At 34.7% G+C, this 17855-nt stretch overlaps 3 protein-coding genes across 6 annotated transcripts; 2 read left to right on the top strand and 1 right to left on the bottom strand.

Moving 5' to 3' along the window:
- Positions 1 to 6369: 6369 nt before the first annotated feature.
- LOC107429786 (BTB/POZ domain-containing protein At3g05675) lies at positions 6370 to 9003 on the top strand. 4 transcript variants are annotated; one of them, XM_025079344.3, is made up of 3 exons: positions 6371 to 6661; positions 7564 to 7729; positions 7850 to 9003. In XM_025079344.3, exons 2-3 carry the CDS (start codon positions 7597 to 7599, stop codon positions 8905 to 8907), a joined length of 1191 nt encoding a protein of 396 aa, XP_024935112.1. In that variant the 5' UTR covers positions 6371 to 6661; positions 7564 to 7596; the 3' UTR covers positions 8908 to 9003. The 4 variants fall into 4 exon arrangements, with proteins under 4 accessions (XP_015896019.1, XP_024935112.1, XP_024935111.1 ...); XM_016040533.4 differs by having other exon boundaries at positions 6370 to 6661; positions 7568 to 9003; XM_025079343.3 differs by having other exon boundaries at positions 6371 to 6590; positions 7564 to 9003.
- Positions 9004 to 9971: 968 nt separating this feature from the next.
- Positions 9972 to 12772, top strand: LOC107429792 (uncharacterized). Its single transcript, XM_016040541.4, has 3 exons — positions 9972 to 10404; positions 11229 to 11377; positions 12244 to 12772. The coding sequence occupies exons 1-3, from the start codon at positions 10228 to 10230 to the stop codon at positions 12380 to 12382; spliced, it is 465 nt and encodes a 154-aa protein (XP_015896027.1). The 5' UTR covers positions 9972 to 10227; the 3' UTR covers positions 12383 to 12772.
- A 2692-nt stretch (positions 12773 to 15464) lies between these two features.
- Positions 15465 to 17356, bottom strand: LOC107429788 (dof zinc finger protein DOF4.6). Its single transcript, XM_016040535.4, has 2 exons — positions 17061 to 17356; positions 15465 to 16509 (listed from the first exon to the last, which is right to left on the bottom strand). Exons 1-2 carry the CDS (start codon positions 17082 to 17084, stop codon positions 15634 to 15636), a joined length of 900 nt encoding a protein of 299 aa, XP_015896021.3. The 5' UTR covers positions 17085 to 17356; the 3' UTR covers positions 15465 to 15633.
- Between the last annotated feature and the right edge of the window lie 499 nt (positions 17357 to 17855).

Raw genomic sequence — 17855 nt, 5'->3', positions numbered from 1 at the left:
TATCTTCACCTTCTTAGGTGTAGGTACTACTACTTTAGCTAGACACCCCCACACTCGTAAATATTTGTAGGAGGGTTGTCTTCCTTTCCATACCTCATAAGGTGTCTTTACCTTATCTTTTCGGGGCACCTTATTTAAAAGGTCATTTGCCGACAAAATGGCTTCCCCCCATAAGTTCTAAGGTACTCCAGAACTTATCAACATTGCATTCATCATTTCTTTCACGGTTCTATTTTTCCGTTCAGCCACACCATTTGATTGTGGCAAATATGGTGGAGTAACTTCATGTATTATGCCATGTTGAGCACAATACTCTCCGAAAGGAGTTACATACTCTCCACCACGATCACTTCTGATCACTTTAACTTTCCTGTTGAGTTGATTCTCAATTTCCGTTTTATACAAAATAAATTTCTCTATAGCCTCATCCTTACTTTTAAGCAAGTATACATAGCAGTATTTCGTGCTATCATCAATAAAGGTGATAAAATACTTATTACCACCTCTAGTCGGTGCGAATTTTAAATCACATATATCACTATGTATTAAATCCAAAGGTTCGTTATTTCTATCAATTGTTTGATATGATGACCTCGTTAATTTTGCTTCCACACAAGTTTCACACTTATGATTGGAATCAATTTCAAATGTGGGAATATGATTTAAGTTAATTAATCTCCGCAGAGAATTAAAATTAACATGTCCTAGTCTACCATGCCATAAAATGGAAGACTCAAGCAAGTAAACAAAAGAACTACTAGCTTTATTCATTTCTTTAGGCTTTACAGTCATTACATTCAGCTTAAATAAACCATTGACTACATAGCCCTTTCCCACAAACATCCCAAATTTAGACAAAATAACCTTGTCTGACTCAACCACTAAGCGAAAACCATGTTTGCTCAGCAGCGATCCAGATACCAGATTCTTGCGAATGTCTGGAACATACAATACATTATTCAGAGTCAGCTCTTTCCCTGAGGTCATCTTCAGGATTACTTTGCCCTCACCTTGGATTTCTGAAGTAGCGGAGTTACCCATAAATAGCTTCTCCCCATTCTTCTTTGGTTCGAAGGAAGTGAACATACTCCTATCCGAACACACGTGGGGGGTCGCACCAGTATCTATCCACCACTCTCTAGGATTAGATCCCACCAAGTTCACCTCAGATATCACAGCACTTAGGTCAATATCGTCAACCTCTTTAGTGATGTCTTCCATCACTTGTGCCTGATTCCTCTTTCTTTTTGGCAGCCTACATTCAGTAGCTCTGTGACCCATCTTGTCACAGTTGAAGCACCTGCCTTGAAATTTGGCCTTCTTGGAGATTCCTCCTTTTGGCCCTAGCTTAGAAGCTTTTCCAATTTGCTTCTTATTCTTGGAGCCCTGACCATGCTCCACAACATTAGCCTTCAACACGGCTTTCGAAGTTCTCTTATCAGACTTCCTGTTGTCATCTTCTATGCGAAGCTTGCTAATAAGAGCCTCCATATCCATCTCCTTTCTCTTGTGCTTCAGATAATTCCTGAAGTCACTCCAACTCGGAGGTAGTTTCTCAATCATGCAGGCCACTTGCAATGCTTCATTCATTATCATCCCTTCAGCAAGCATTTCCTGAATCAGCACTTGCAACTCATGTACTTGATTCATTATTGGCTTTGCATCCACCATCATGTAATCCAAGAATCGGCCTGTAATAAACTTTCCTGAACCCGCATTCTCGGTCTTGTACTTTCGGTCCAGTGTTTCCCACAGCTCTTTTGCTGATTTCGTGCCACAGTATACACCATACAGGGCATCAGACAGGCCATTCAGGACATAATTCCGACATAAGTAATCAGAATTATTCCACGCATCCACCGCCATGAGAGTCTCCTTATCACTCTCTTCATTACTGGGTGGCGCATCTTCAGTCAAGTACCGCTCAAGTCCCAGGGTGGTCAAATAAAATAGCATCTTCTGCTGCCATCTTTTGAAGTTTGCTCCATTAAACTTCTCAGGTTTCTCTGCATGACTAGCAGAAATCAATTAGTTGTTATTTTCTATATTAACAAACTAATTATATGCAATTTCCATAAGGAAAACACACAAAAAATGATTTTTAGGGTTTCTGCCATCGGTACTGTTCATGCAACGCGTCATCATGCTGATGTGGCACCAGGCCACGTCATCACACTGATGACGTGGACGTGCCACATGGCGATCCTGTTGGCACTATTTACGACATGTGTCGCTACTAGAGACAGACACGTGTCACCTGTAGGAGGTCGACACGTGGACTGTCCAGAGCATGAAACGTGGCCGTCCGAGAATGAGACACGTGTCATCTGTATCAGGTCGACACGTATTCCATCCATTGGGTGACACGTGGCTCATGGTGTTTGCGACACGTGTAAGCCCATGGCCATTGGACCGGGTCTCTTGGGCCTTGATCTCAATCGGGCCTGGGTCATAGGTTGAACAGTAGCCTGTTCTAACCTAGTCTGGGCTTTAGAACTGGGCCTGACCCAATAACATTAGAAAAACCGGCCTAGCCTTTCACAAACAGCCCAAACCCTATTTCTTTTCTTCTTCAACCTTCAACCGGGTCATTTTGACCCGGTTTCTCTGGTAAACGGGTCATACGACCCAGCAACAATTTTCCTCCTCTTTTCCACTCTCCCAGTGGCCAAAAAATTACCAAAATTACACCAAAATGTTTAGAAATTTATGGGTAATTCAATTTTGGAAAGATTTTTGATCAAAAACAAAAAATTAATAATTACCCATAAATTTTTATACCCACGGGTTTAATAAAATATATATATTTTTTTTCAATGGTGAAACACACATAGAAATATTTAACAGTAAACAATAACATAATAAATAACTTAAATTTCCACATTATATTTACATATATAAAAATTGTAAAACGTCTTAAGATTGTTGGGAAAATATCATGGATGAATAAATGTAAATACATGTGGACAATTTAATACAAAATCAATAAAGCATTTTAGAACCTGTAGGTCTTTAAAATTGATCTACTTTTTACAAAGGTTGACCGAGGCCTGTGTGATACCACAGTGTCCTTAAAACGTTTTACGCCCACCGGTGCAGGAGTTTTGTAGCGAACGTCTCATAGGATACAACGGCTACAAAAAACTTTCAGATACAGCACCTCTGAAGCTTTTCTCTTCGAACTCTCTGTGTATCTTCACTTTACCACTGTTTCTTTTCTTTTTCTTTTTCCTTTCTGTATTTCTCTCCAAAAAAAAAAAAATTGAAAAAAGAACGTTTCAGTTTTTGCAACCTTCAAACTCTCATAAGGAGTTATTCTCCCGTAAAACTCTCTCCCACTATATCAAAAAGATTATTTTATTTAAATAAATAAATAAAAATATTATATCAAAATTCAACAACCAAAACCCAAATCATTCACACTAGTGGGCCTAGGCCCAACTCTAACGGTTCTTTGTCTTCTCTTCCCCTCTGTCTTTCTGTCTCTTAATATCTCTTTCTTGATCTAAATATTTTGGTACACATCATTTGGTATCAGAGCATCTTTCCATGGATGCCTGTGGGAAAACAGATGCTGAATTCCAAAGTGAAGTTCTGGCCATTTTGGCAAGGCATGAAACTAAATTTGAACGAATCAATGCGACATTGCAGATGATTCTTACCGATTTACAAGATCTGCGCGTCCATCTAGTGCAGCAACCAATGGAACATGACCTTAATTCGTTCCATAAAGGAGATTCTTCACAGGTTTGTCTTACTCCTTGCTATGGGTACATCTCTGTACCTTCTATAATGGACAACAATTCCATGACTTCCTATTTCCTTAGCACAACTAACATCCAAGTGATAGATGACCTCCTTCGCAATCGACACCAACTTCCAAAGGATTTACAACACAAGCTCACCATTATGGGGATTTTGGTGTTTTGTGCGGGCTTCCTAATTTACAATACTTTCCATATGAGTTTACTCAAGAAACAAAAAGGCCACGGGAATCAATCTACACATCCAGAGGAACCATCCATGCCAGAAATTTCATTTCATGCAATGACAGGGTCTACCAATTTTAGACACGAGAGTCATACAGAGAGGAAACTATCGTTCTAGAAAAGAAATGTTGATCAAATGGGCAGGTACTACCAATGTGGATGCAACTTTGGAGAATGCAAGACGGTTTGGACGTATCTGCTTTCATCCTTGAGGGCAAAGATGATTTTCAGAGGGGGAGAATGATGTGGGCCTCATGTGGATAGTTCATTAACATGCAATTCATGACCACTTGAGCGTGGGATCGTGGTAGAAGGAGGTTATAGGAGGAGATTACTGCCAGTTATTTATTTGTATGTTTATGGAAGTTATGTGTTAGTAGAAACTGAATCTTATTCATGTATATATATATATATATATATTTAGAAATAAAGTTGGAGGGAGGTATTATGAATGAATGAAATTGACTTCCAACCTATCTTGTTCTTTGTCTTCTCTTCCCCTCTGTCTTTTGTCTCTTAATATCTCTTTCTTGATCTAAATATTTTGGTACACATCATTTGAAACCTGGCTCTGATACCAAATGATGTGTACCAGAATATTTAGATCAAGAAGGAAATATTAAGAGACAGAAAGACAAAAGGGAAAAGAAGACAAAGAATAAGATAGGTCCGAAGTTAATTTCATTCATTCATAATACCTCCCTACAGCTTTACTTCTAAATATATATATATATATATATATTACATGAATAAGATTCAGTTTCTACTAACACATAACTTCCATAAACATATAAATAAATAACTGGCAGTAACCTCCTCCTATAACCTCCTTCTACCACGATCCCACGCTCAAGTGGTCATGAATTGCATGTTAATGAACTATCAACATGAGACCCACATCAAGTCATTATCCAGATTTTGTTAATATTCATGCCTCTGCTTGCCTTTTTCTCAGATTGGCAAATGCATTCCTGTTTAACGTGGCCAATGTCTTTAAGAGAGGGTTTAGTGGCAATGTTCACAGCGTTCTCAATAGCTTAGTGATAATGTTTGGTGTGGGAAAAATAAATTCAAGACACATGGTGCTATCACTGCCTTTAATAAGTATTGATTTCACTACTAACCAATGATTGATTAGGAACTGGTCTCCCAGCGATTGGACAATAAATATTACAAATATCACTGAACAAAGTTTTTGTATATTTAAGATTCAAATGATAATAGATACAATTTAAATTTAAATTAACTATCTTTTATTCAAATAATACAGTATCAAAGATAACGGATAATATCTCATAATTTATTCAGGTTTGAACTATAATTTGATGAATTTAAATTCAAATGGCATTGCCATATTCAAAGTCGAGGCACCACTATAAATAGCCCTCATTTCTCTAGAATGATATGATCTAAAAGTTCTCTCCAATATTTCTTTTATAAAACACCATGGTTAATTTTTTATTTGAATATTAGAATGTCTTTGGTTTATACCGCATCGATATCCCAAAGATTTAACTTTGTTTTTGGTTGCAGATTAGTAATCTAATACTGACAAGAAGTAGTTGAATAATGGTTGATAAAATGAAATAACAGTCTGTCAGATAAAGCGACAATTAATTAGATAGAATAATAATTGATCAGACAAAACAATGGTTGATCAGACGGATAAATAAGTAATTCGATAAATTGATAGTCCATGTACGAGTTGGCTAGACAAACAATTAATCAACTTGATGAATTGGTGGTCGATAAAACAATCAAATTAAAAAAGATATTGAATGATAAATTTTTTACATTTATAATGTTCATATTTTTCTTCGTAGCTTAACGATAATATTTACACTCTTGCATATGAAGTTTTAAATGCCCCAAAAAAAAAAAAAAAAAAAAAGGTCCAAGAATTATTTTTTGCAAAATGGGTCAATTGTCTTCTTCTACTTTTGTACATGGCAATCCTTTCAATCTTATCCTGCCCTCTTTAACTTGCAGCTTGTGCCAGTTTTATTTATTTATTTTTTTCTAGGGTCAATGCAACTTGTGCAAGTTGATACAAAATCAAAGCAAAAATTATCTACTTTTTTCTACTTCAATTTTTCCATCTTGTCGTCACTTATAGGAGATGCTATATCCAATTAAATAAACTACAAATTGGATTTTCTTAAAGTCATGTATCCAATTGAATTGAATTAAATTTGATAAAACAAAAAATAAGAAAAATAGGGGGGAAAAAAAAAAAGAGTAAACTAATAATAATAATAAAGTTGGATGCAACGAGTTGAGTCTTACATGCTCAGATCCAACCAAGTGCAAAGAACCATAGTTTCTAACCAATCATTTGCTACCCATCCTAGGGGTAGTGTCACAATTTATTCTACAAGATTACCCTTCGAAAGTGTAAAAGTTTCCTTGCCATTATACAGTTTATGTTATAATCAGGATAAAATTGAAGGCCATTTCTGTCATTTTATTGGTATTTCACTTTTCGAGTTTAGCTTCTTCAGGTTCTTACAAGCTGAAGCTTAGCTTATTGTCAGAGCCTCCAAAACCTAATGGAGAGATTCACAAATGCCTTTTTCGCTTCAAATTGCTGGACAATCTACGGTTAGAGTTCGAACCCATTACTGGGGTTGATTCAATTTGGGTTTTTTATTCTAAAGCAAACTTTTTTCTGGGTAAGTTGCTATTCATTTCAGATTTCTCATATAAAAAAAAATCTTCTTTTTTCCATCACAGCTCATGTGTTTTCTCTTTTTTTAGCATATTAATATCATATAGCTGTTGTGGGAGAGCTTTGATTCAGCTTTTGAGTAATGAAATAGTGATCTTCTTCCAGGGCTAGAAAAAATTGAGAAATTGAATACTGCATATGATCAAAAACCCAACTGAAATGAAATTTTTCTGTCATACAAATCCAAAGTATATAGATTTATTGTTCTGTTTTCTGTGTGAACCTTAAGTATCTGAAATTCATTATAGTGAATAGTTTAGAACGATTAATTCGCTATCCTTCTATGTTAATGGATGTTTGGTAATTAGTGTGTAGATTTGACTGGTAAAACTCATCCATTTCTGTGCTTGCATTCTAAATGGTTTAAATTTTTTGCTGTGGAATAGTTTTTGGCTGAATTAGTTTTCTTTGTTAATTGTGGGTTTAATACTTTTTGTGAATATATGGCTGTATATTTATGATACATATTTTGATTGGTTGTGGAAAAACATAGTTGAAAAATATTGTGGTGGGGCTGGTCACAGTACAAATGGATGAATTTTCCTGATCTCTAAATGAACGGAAGGGTAGAGCTACCTAATGTATATTATCATGTTTCTTTCTACTTTTGGGATCGATTTTCGTTTTAGGGTGGGATTAAGTATCTTGATTTGCAGTATTACAATCACAATGAGGGGTGGAAGAATGTGAACTTATGCATGACCATTGAACAGCTTATATCTATGTCTTTACCATTGTATTCTCCATTGCTTTTGCAGTAGCATTTATTTTCCTATTTGATGCATTTTCAAGCTTATCAGTTTGCAGCAATCTTATGCATTTTGATGGTTTGCTCTTTCGATGTAGAAAGCATGAACTTTGTTGTGATGCCTCTTGCACATGGACAAAGCCACAATAACCAAGCCTTGCCGTCTTGGTAACCAGAACAAGAAGGATGTTATTATATGCTTGAAAAACGGAGAAGGAAGACCTGAATGGTTCTGCTCCAACTCTTCAATTCTCACAGTTAAGAGTAAGTACTTTGCTCAGAGGCTCTCTGATCAAGACATTAGTAATCTCATCGAGATTCAGTGCTCAGAGTTCAATTATGATCATCATGTCGACCTTTTGAAGCTGCTGTATCTCCCTGCAGACTTGATTTTGGAATCCTTTAACTCTGTTAAATCTGCTCTGGGTATTCTTGAGGTTGCAGTTGCCTTCCAATGTGAAGAGATCATACAGTGCTGTATCCAGTTCCTGGAGGCCATTCCTTGGGAGGAGAAGGAGGAGGAACAAATTTTAAAAGCTGTCTCAAAACTGGGTTCAATAGCCATGCCCATATTAGCTAGGATTCAACCAGTGGATTTAACTGCCACGAAGAATGTTTTTGTCTCGGCAGTTAGAGTTGCCACATCCATTGGTGAACCTTGCCCTCCATTTGGCGATGAGCTGAAAAGTTCTGCTCAAGAGCAAGTTGAATACATGCTTGGGGAAGATGAGGACACACCATTAATCACAGTGGATGATGAAGTAAGATCGGTAGTAAGAATGGGTCTTTCGAAGATCTGTTCATCATTTGAAAAGGAACTGTCTTCCCTTACAGAGCCTAACTTTGCATCAGAGACTGCAGAGTCTCAATTGTTGCGTAGTTTGTCTGATCTGGAATGGATGTGTAACATACTTCCTAAGATGGACTTGATGAAAGATTTTGTTTCTAACTGGCTGGACATGTCCAATAAAGTTTTAGGAGTCATCGAGGATCAAAAACTCGATTCTCATGTGTGGGGCTTGAAAATTAAGCTCATAGAAGTGACTAGTAAGGTCTTGGATGCAGTAGGCTATGGTAGTGTGATTCTTCCTGCACCAGGCCGTGTAACATTACTAAAGACATGGCTCCCTTACATTAGGAAAATGAAACCCCTTTTAGATTCGAAGGGCAGTGAGGAGACCGGTTTTCCTTACAAGATGGATGAAGAGCTGTGCCAGAGCATAGAAGGAGCAATCGTTTCGTTGGTATTGGCATTGCCATCCAATGATCAAGCAGACATTCTTGCAGACTGGATGAAAGCACAGCAGGTTCGATATCCGGACTTGAGTGAAGCTTTCGAAATCTGGTGTTACAGAACAAAGTCTGCAAAGAGGAGATTAATGGAGAGCTTGAGCAGCAAAGTTGAAGAAAGCTCTATTAGCCTTCAAAATTTAGCTCCTTGATGCTTTTGTTGTAAAATCAATTTTACCAAACAATGATGAACTATTATTTTATCCATTAATATTCTGATATAATCCAAGCTCTATTTGATTCTCTTAGCTTTATCTCCATCAAATTCTATGTGTCCTTTTGTGGAATGTCTGGTTTGGTAGATTATACCAACCTTAACAAGAAATCAAACTCTAAGATTGGAGGTTGGTATTATGGGGCACAACCACCTTTGCAGCGTTCTTTCTACACAGTCCTGGAGCCCACCGACCTCTTGAGAAAAAATCATAATAATAATAATAATAATTATAAATAATAAACCATATACTATTTGTGCTAACCTCCACCATTTGAACATGGTTTGAATTTTATAGACAATTTGGTTTGGAATATGTGGTCTGTCGGTTTGTTGGGTTCTATTGGAGTTGTATTAAAAGATCATAAATAAAATTCAATAAAGCTTGGCTTCCATGATTGAAACTGGGTGTGTGGTACTAAGGTTGTGAACATCATAATATAAAACTTTTTATTTATTTATTTTTAATTAATTATTTATTTATTATATTTTTCAGAGAGCGAGCATCATAATATTGTATGCATTGTTGATAGTCCTCCTTTGCTTCTAGTGGTCTACAGGCGTATATCATACTCATCTCCTTCTCGTCCATGGATCGCAAGCTCAATGGACACTTTTATATTACTCGATAATTTAAGAATAGTGAATTTTTGTCGATCAAATTATTGTTTAAACCCCAAATTGACTTATTTTATAAAATATTATGGTTTCGAAAAAATTTAAAAAAAAATAATAATAACAATAACAATTATTAATATTGGGACTGTTTTTTTGTTTATTTTATATGAGAAGAGAAATGAGAAGATCCACTCAATATTCATAATAAAAGATCGTTCCTAGAAAGTGGTAAATCAAAAAATCTTCAGGGTCCCACCAAAACCAGCCTCAGTTGCGAGGGTTGGATGATCTGGACCGTTGAAATTCGTCAAAATCTGTGATCAAAGATGCGTGATTTGATCTTTGTTACGGTGCTCCCAACAGCACAAAAGAACCGGTAACAATAAAAACGCCATTTCCCCAATTTCTCAGCTGTTCTCTCGTTGTTTCACGACTTCCATTGTCGTTGGTGATAAGCTCTTCGTCATCCCTTTTTCTATAATATATATATATATATATATATATATAGTCGCTCTTTTTCCTGATTCTGATTATTCAAAAGGGTTGCGAAATTCACGAAGAATAAATTAATAATCGAAAAGAAGGAAGAGAAAAATAGAGGAAGAGGAAGAAGAAGAAGAAAGAAAGAAAGGAAAAGAAGATGTACGTAAGGGCGGTTCCGACGACGGATCTGAACCGGAACACAGAGTGGTTCACATACCCTGGGGTTTGGACTACCTACATGTTGATTCTGTTCTTCTCTTGGCTCATCGTTCTCTGCCTCTTCCGATGTTCGCCTGGCATGGCCTGGACCATTGTCCACATCTCCCATTTCCTCGTATGCCCACTTCTTTTTTCTATTTTTTTTTTTTTCAATTCATCGCTATGTTTCGGTTGATTTGGGAATCTGGGTTTTCGATTTTATGGATTAGTATTCTGGTTTTGATTGTGAAGATTGAATCTTTGTTTCCTTTGAAGTTTGATTTTCTCTTTTTTTTTTTCTTTTTTTTTTTTCTGGGTTTGGATGATTTGTTTCTCTTTGTGTTTTGGGTAGTCTTGGATTTTTGATTGGGTTATTTTGTTTGATTTCATTGTTTTTAGAGATTTGGTTGGGAAATCTTTAGGGTTTGAATTGAATTTGTAAGGATATTAATTAGAAAATTTTCACCACAGACGAGACAATATCGTGGTTTAGGCTTTATCCAAATTGGGGGCGTAAGATACTAAGATAGATATTATAAGGTTCTTCTTTTGATCCCACTTAATGGAATCCACATATAGAAATTATATGGGTCGATATAAACGCCTGAAACACACCAGATCCTAATTCTGATTCAAAGGTTAACCGTTTAGGTGCTTTGTGATATAGAAAGGTTAATCATAGAAGCAATAATATATGTTTCTCACAAGCTCTAGTAGTCGAGACTTATAATTGCAAAGTTTGCTTCCATTTAGTTGATGCTAATAGGAGAATTCTTATTGCATATTGGGAAGAAAGAGAAAAGAAATTATATTTTGCTGGGCATCAGCCGCTTAGCCAGTTTAATTAATTGTATGCACATCTTTTGAACTGACACAAGTTTTAGTTTGTTGCAATCTCTTCTTCGGTTGTAATCTAGTGGTTACCTTATTGGATGATAATAATTTGCTTTGCACTTTCAGGTTACTTACCAATGCTTTCACTGGAAGAAAGGAACACCGTTTGCTGATGATCAAGGTATCTACAATGGGTTAACTTGGTGGGAACAGATAGACAATGGCAAGCAACTCACTCGAAACAGAAAATTTCTAACTGTTGTACCTGTTGTGTTGTAAGTACTCAACTTTACATCATATTGGATAATATAGATTTTCAAAGCTATAAATATTAACTGTATACTATTTCAGCATTGTCAGCCATATGCAATTTAAGATTATGTAAAATGACGACTTGGTTTTTTCAATCTTCATTTATCAAAGTCACTTGCCTGTACCGTTACAGAGTCTTCTGTTAGCTAATTTTTCTATACTTTACGTATGCTATGCACATCATACTTCGGTTTTCTTTTTGTCCATGGACTTGGGCTAGGTCACTGCAGAGTTTTAAATAGTCATTTCTGGGTTTACATACATGGTGGATAAACACTTGGCTTGCAATTACTATATCTTTCTTTTCCCTGATTATTTGAGGATAAGATTTCTGATATGAGGCTGAACATTAAATATCTTCCTTTCCTTCCAATCAAGTTATGATGCTAAATTTTCTATTTATTCCCTCTCTGTTTCTGTCATTTGGACCTGAATGTTCATTCAGTTTCGCAAAGCTGTCAGCAATGACATATGAGTGGGTTGTTCATTTTATAGTCGCTTTGAAATTATTATTATTATTATTTTTGGTAATAACTGCTTTGACATGTTTGTTTACTCTCTCTATCAATTCTGTGCATTATCATGGCTAGTTTTGACTTTCCTAACTTGCATTAAAAGGCTGTCTGCTTTGAATAAAAACTTTCAATTGTTTTCTTATACCCATTCTTAAGAGTTTCCATGCAAAAGGTCGTCAATAGTGTGACTTATTGTTTTGATCTAGTATTAAATTGTACAGACCAAGAGCAAATTCATGTTATTGGATGCTCTGCACCTCAAAATTTGATAATTTTTACTCTTAACAAGAACGATTTTCTCTTTGTTTTGCCAGGTATTTGATAGCCTCACATACAACAGACTATGAAAACCCAATGCTTTTCTTCAACACACTGGCAGTGTTTGTACTAGTGGTTGCAAAGTTCCCTAACATGCACAAGGTCCGAATATTTGGCATCAATGCTGATCATTGACTTAGCAACGGGAATTCGAGTATCGCAGCTTAACTCGAGTTTATTTCTCTCTCTAATCATATTGGATTTTCCAATTGAATAGTAAATCCATGTAAAAGTGTTGAAAGTGAAGAAAAAGGGGGGGTTGGAGAAGAAGGTTTATCATATCTCTTAATGTAGTTGAGATTTTTTTGTATCCCGCTGTTACGCGTTTTGGGGGGTGGGAAAAAATGTTTACATGTATTTTTCTAGTTGACGAGCTAATCTTGGTGAATTTCAATGCTCGTTCATTTTTCTCCATTTTCACTTTGGAAGAAAAATTTTCTTATTTTGTGAAAAATTCCCCTTTGAGATTTATAATCCTGAATGAGTAGTGTGGTTTTGGGAAGAAGTCGAAACCAAAGTTCTGCATCTCTGTAAGGATCCGATTTTATTGCTGAATTGACAGTAAAATAATAGCTTACAAGGATAGCACGAATGTGTTCATAATTTGAAAAATAAATGCGCCAAATATTATATGGTTTAGGGTCAGAATGTAACTAGCCCCTTTTTTTTTGGGTAACGATATATTATGGCGGTTGAAATTAGGCCTCTTGTGAATGGTATGCTAGTGGTGGATTTGATTACATAATTCCAAAGTAGGAAGGTTCTTGTATGATAAAGCATTTTTTTTTTTTTTTTTTTTTTTTTTTGCTAAGAACAAGTGTTGTATAAACACTTCTACCCAAAAAATAATAATAATAATAAAATAAAATTAGTGTAGGTATAAACACCAATTTCTTGTTTCTTTTTAATAATAATAGACAGTCATAAGAGGCATTCATTGCATTAGCAGTGATAACGAATAATATTTTGGTGCAACATTATATAAATTATCCCGTGGGATTGATATTTGTGGATAGTGGCTATAATAATTCATAATTGGGATGACGTACCGACAATTTTTGACTTTGTTACGTTCTGAATGGAGTGTGAGAGAGAGGGGAGAAAAATGATGTACTTCATGGTTTTTTTTTCTTTTTTCTTCCTGAAGGATGTGACTTGAGACCATACAATATAAGATCTCTAATGGAGGCCATATGAATATATATATATATATATATAAATACATAAAACATAATGCTGTAATCTTAAGTTTCAAACCCACGAGATTATGTAATATAATTCCACCACAATATTGTTGGCAAAATCATATGATCATTTTCATATCACTTCTATCTTTATATATTTATATAAAACCCACTACCATATTCAACCCTTGTTTCAGATCAGATCTCACTTCCAACATGTGAAAATTGATATAATCGTGCACAATATATATTATATATGATATTGCATCCGATAAACAAAAGATTTAATTATAAAAGCATGTCGCTGGAATTAATTCTAGGTCGAGAAATATGTCAAGTTCAAGTGTATATATCTGGTCAGGTGGTGGTTCAAATTCATTAATTAAGACTTGCCTATAGTTTCTGTCAACAGAGCGACAAGCCTTTAGAAGTTAGAATGGATGGTATTTTTTCATCTCTCTCTTAACTTTTCAGTAACCTATTTTAATGCAAAACTGGCTTTTAAAAAAAATAAATAAATGTTACATATATATAGTTTTGGAGCTATGTGCAATTCATTCTTGGTGTACAAGGAATTAAAGTTGATCAACTTGGACCAAAAGTGGTGCATGGGGTGGCTGAATATTCCAGCTCCATGAACAGCCCACATAGAAATTAATCAAGGTATAATTGAAAAAAAAACAAGGTAATTAATTAATTGATTAAACCGTTAAAATTTTCCTGGAAAAAGACCTCCACCATATATATAAAGGAGGTGAATCATATATATTACATTTTGATTGCTATGTTAAGTGCCTTACAGCAAAGAGCCAAAATATATACATATTTTATCTAATATTTAATATTATTTTGTACATAGAATTTAATAAATGGAGGGTGTAGATCTGGATGGATCAACTTAGTGGGGTGTATTATTCTTGAGCACACTTGCCAAGGAGAATGTTTTGTGGGTCCCAAACTAGGACCCAAGAAAGGAAGGTTTGTCAGATCTTTCTCAATCTTTTTCACTTGGAAAAAAAATTTACTGAAGAAAAATAAATAAATAAATAAAGAGTGGGCATGGAAAAGCAATGATCATACATGGAAATAATGGGACATTGTAAGAGAGAGTCTTTCAAAAACTGTTTGGATATACCAAGTCAGTAGGTGAGCTTTTGCTTTGAGGCGGGTCTTTAATCGCTCTAAATAACATAAAAACATTTCCAGTTACTTTTTTTGAAGACTGACTCACTTTAGTTTTAATTATTTTTTTTTAAAAAAAAGTCACGTGATGGAAAAATTCCGATCGCAGAGTCTTACCCGCTGGCTCTTTTTCTTCAACTTAGTTCTTTCTAGCTCCTTTCACTTGCTGCGTAATGACTGGAGTTTTGAAATTATATATACACATATAAGAAAATAATCTGCTAAACAAAACATAAACCAGCAGCGAAATATATATATATATATATATTGGAATGAAAGAAAAACTTCATTGATGAAAAAACAAGCTTTATATGTAATCATTTCATCCATTAATTAAAACTCCTTACAAAGTTTCACATTATACAATTTATTTCTTTTTTTTTTTTTTTTTTCGTACCAAACTCAACAAATTACACATGATGGTAGTAGTACTGGGAAATTTCCTTTGCTCTTCATCCTCTAGTTGATCCGATCGATAGAAGAAATTATACATAAAAGAAAATGGCATATAATAATATGTAGTAGCTAGAATATGCCTTCCCTTCTACTTGTTATGCACCCTAAAAAAATTTGGGTTCATCATCTCTCTTTTATCTTTAATATCTTCTATCTTTACAGGCTACTATCCCAAATCAGTCACCCTTCCTTTTTTTTTCTTTTTTTCTTTTTTTTTTTTTTTTTTTTTTTTTTTTTTTTTTGTTCTCTCTGAAGCCAATCTAAAATAAGCTTCAAAATTCCCACCATGTTCAAAGTCTAAAAAGAAGATAAATGAAAGGAAAATTAAGAAAACCCGAAAAAGAAAAAAAAAAAAAAAAAAAAAAAAAAAAGAAGAAGAACTAGAAGGAAGAATATAGAGAAACCCATGTATCCTATCTGTTAGTTATCGAAGAAATCCAAACAAGTCGACCCACAATGAGAAATTAAATATAAAGTTAAAAGAAAAAGAAATTAAACCCAGGAGAGGGGGAAAAAAAAAAAAAAAAGGGGACGAGGATCTTTTTTTTTTTTTGGTTTTTGTTTTTACCATGATCCTCCACCTAACATTCCGGTCCAATACCCAGTAGTTTCAGCACCTTGGTCTTTACTTGGCTCAATCCCAGGAGTGGTTGAAACTTGTTTCAAGTCTTCAAATGGAAACAAAAGCCTTCCATTACTTTCCTGAACTCCTTGCAAGCTTCCATAGGCAGCACCTCCAAGCCCATCCAATGAAAAATTAAGAGTTGGCTTGAATTCCTGTAAATTAGGAAACCCAGATGCATATACAGCTGTATTAGGATCTGCAGGTACTGACATAGGCATGAAGGAATTGAAACCCCTTGAAGTGAGTCCATTGAGAAGCTCCAAAGCTGAGAGATGGGTTGCAGAACTTGTACTAGTAGTGCTAGTAGTAGAAGAAGAAGAAACATGAGCTAAACTATGGTTCTTGTTGTTGTTGTTGTTGTTGTTGTTTTCAATATTATTGTTTGGAAGTTGAACCAAGTCAGAGATATTTGGGAAAGCAAGGTTTAGATCTTGGGGTTGGTTGATATTGATCTTTGCGTTTTGATGATGATGAGGTTGAACCAGATCAGGAAGTCTCTTTGAAGAAGAAGTTTGATGAGAAGATTGAGATGAAGAAGATGATGATCTCTTGTTCTTCCTTGAACCTCCTCCAACTGGTATATTTCTGAGGGACCCACCTTCAGTCCAGTACCTTCTACAAGTTTTGCAAAAGTACCTGGGTTGTGTGAGGCTGTAATTGTTGTAGTAGCAGAATTTTGTATTTGTTGAATTGCACCTTGGACAGTTTAGGGCTTGTTCTTTCTGAGGCCTTGCTTTCCTCTCTGCTAAATTCCCAGGTTTTGGAGTACATGTATTTGTCACTACTATATCTTCTATTGGTTTCACCACAATTTCCTATCATAAAAATTAACGATGATCATATAAAGAAGAAATTAAAAGTTTTTAAAAAAATAAAAGTGTAATTAACAAATTAAATTAATATGTAAGGAAAAACCCATATACATATTTAAAAGTTGAAGATCAAACAAAAGAAAATTCATCAAGGAGAAATATTTTAAAAAGAAAGAGTATACTGCAGAAAGACAAACAAAACAAAACAACTTAGCAGCTTTGCTTTTTCACTTTTTTTTGAGATTATATTAGCTCATCAACAAAAAGAGTTGGAAAAAAAAAAGAAAAGAAAAGAAAAGAAAAAGGAAAAGATAAAGTGAAACATGTTGAAGATTAACTGATAAAAACTAAATCCGATACAAGTGGGGACTATCTCTTCCACCATACACCATGAATATATAGAAAGAAGAACAAAAGGGCACTCTTAACCAAGCAAAAGTCTAGATTATTCTCTTGAAAAATAGAAGCCAAGGAAAACCCACCAAGAAAAAAAATTTATATAATTAAGATGATAAAGAGCTAGCTAGCTAAGTGGGTTCTGGATCTCTCTATACCTGTGGCCATTGAGCAGTATCCATGGTTGAAACTGATGAAGAAGAAGAAGAAGAAACTGTTTATCCTCGGAGAAAGAAAAAGAAAAAGAAAGACGAAAAGAGAGAGAAAATCACTTCCTTTCAAACTGGTTGTAGAGCTGGAAAATGGAATGTTTATTTTTTCTTTTTGGGATGGTTTATGTGTGTGGACGTTCCTGTATGAATGATCCTCTCTTTATTTGTTCGGTGCATAAGGTAGAGAGAGAAGGAGAGCCAAGGGGAGAGACAAAGAGAGAGAGAGAGAGAGAAAGTTATTTTCCATAATTTATAATACTAATAATAATATTCTTTTTTATTTTTTATTTTTGATTTGAGAGTATTTTATTCTAAACTTCCGAGTGGGAATATTTGTCTGCAGATTTAATAGTTTAATATTTATATACATATATATATATATATATTATATTTAATTATATGATTATGCAGAGATTTCAAATTGAAACTTTATGGTGGCTTTCTATGTGGCTTTCTATGTACATTAATATTTTGGTGGTGGCTTTCTCTATTCTGACCAGAATACTGGGACGACTCTCTTCTCTAAATTTAATTCCATCGGCCAAATGTGATCTCTTTTTATATATACTTAGTATTATTATTATTATTATTACTTTTTTTCTATTGGCTCGAACTTGATCTGAAACATCATTAATCTGTGCTTGATACTTTTGCTTCTTGCTTAGTTATCTCATATTATAAATACATTAATAAAATAAAAAAGATAAATTTATATAATCTTTAAAAATATATAGACAAATT

Source organism: Ziziphus jujuba, chromosome 6 (genome assembly GCF_031755915.1).
Source record: "Ziziphus jujuba cultivar Dongzao chromosome 6, ASM3175591v1".
NCBI lineage: Eukaryota > Viridiplantae > Streptophyta > Magnoliopsida > Rosales > Rhamnaceae > Ziziphus > Ziziphus jujuba.
The sequence above is the reverse complement of the archived record's forward strand: the minus strand, read 5'-3'. Positions and strand labels throughout refer to the sequence as shown.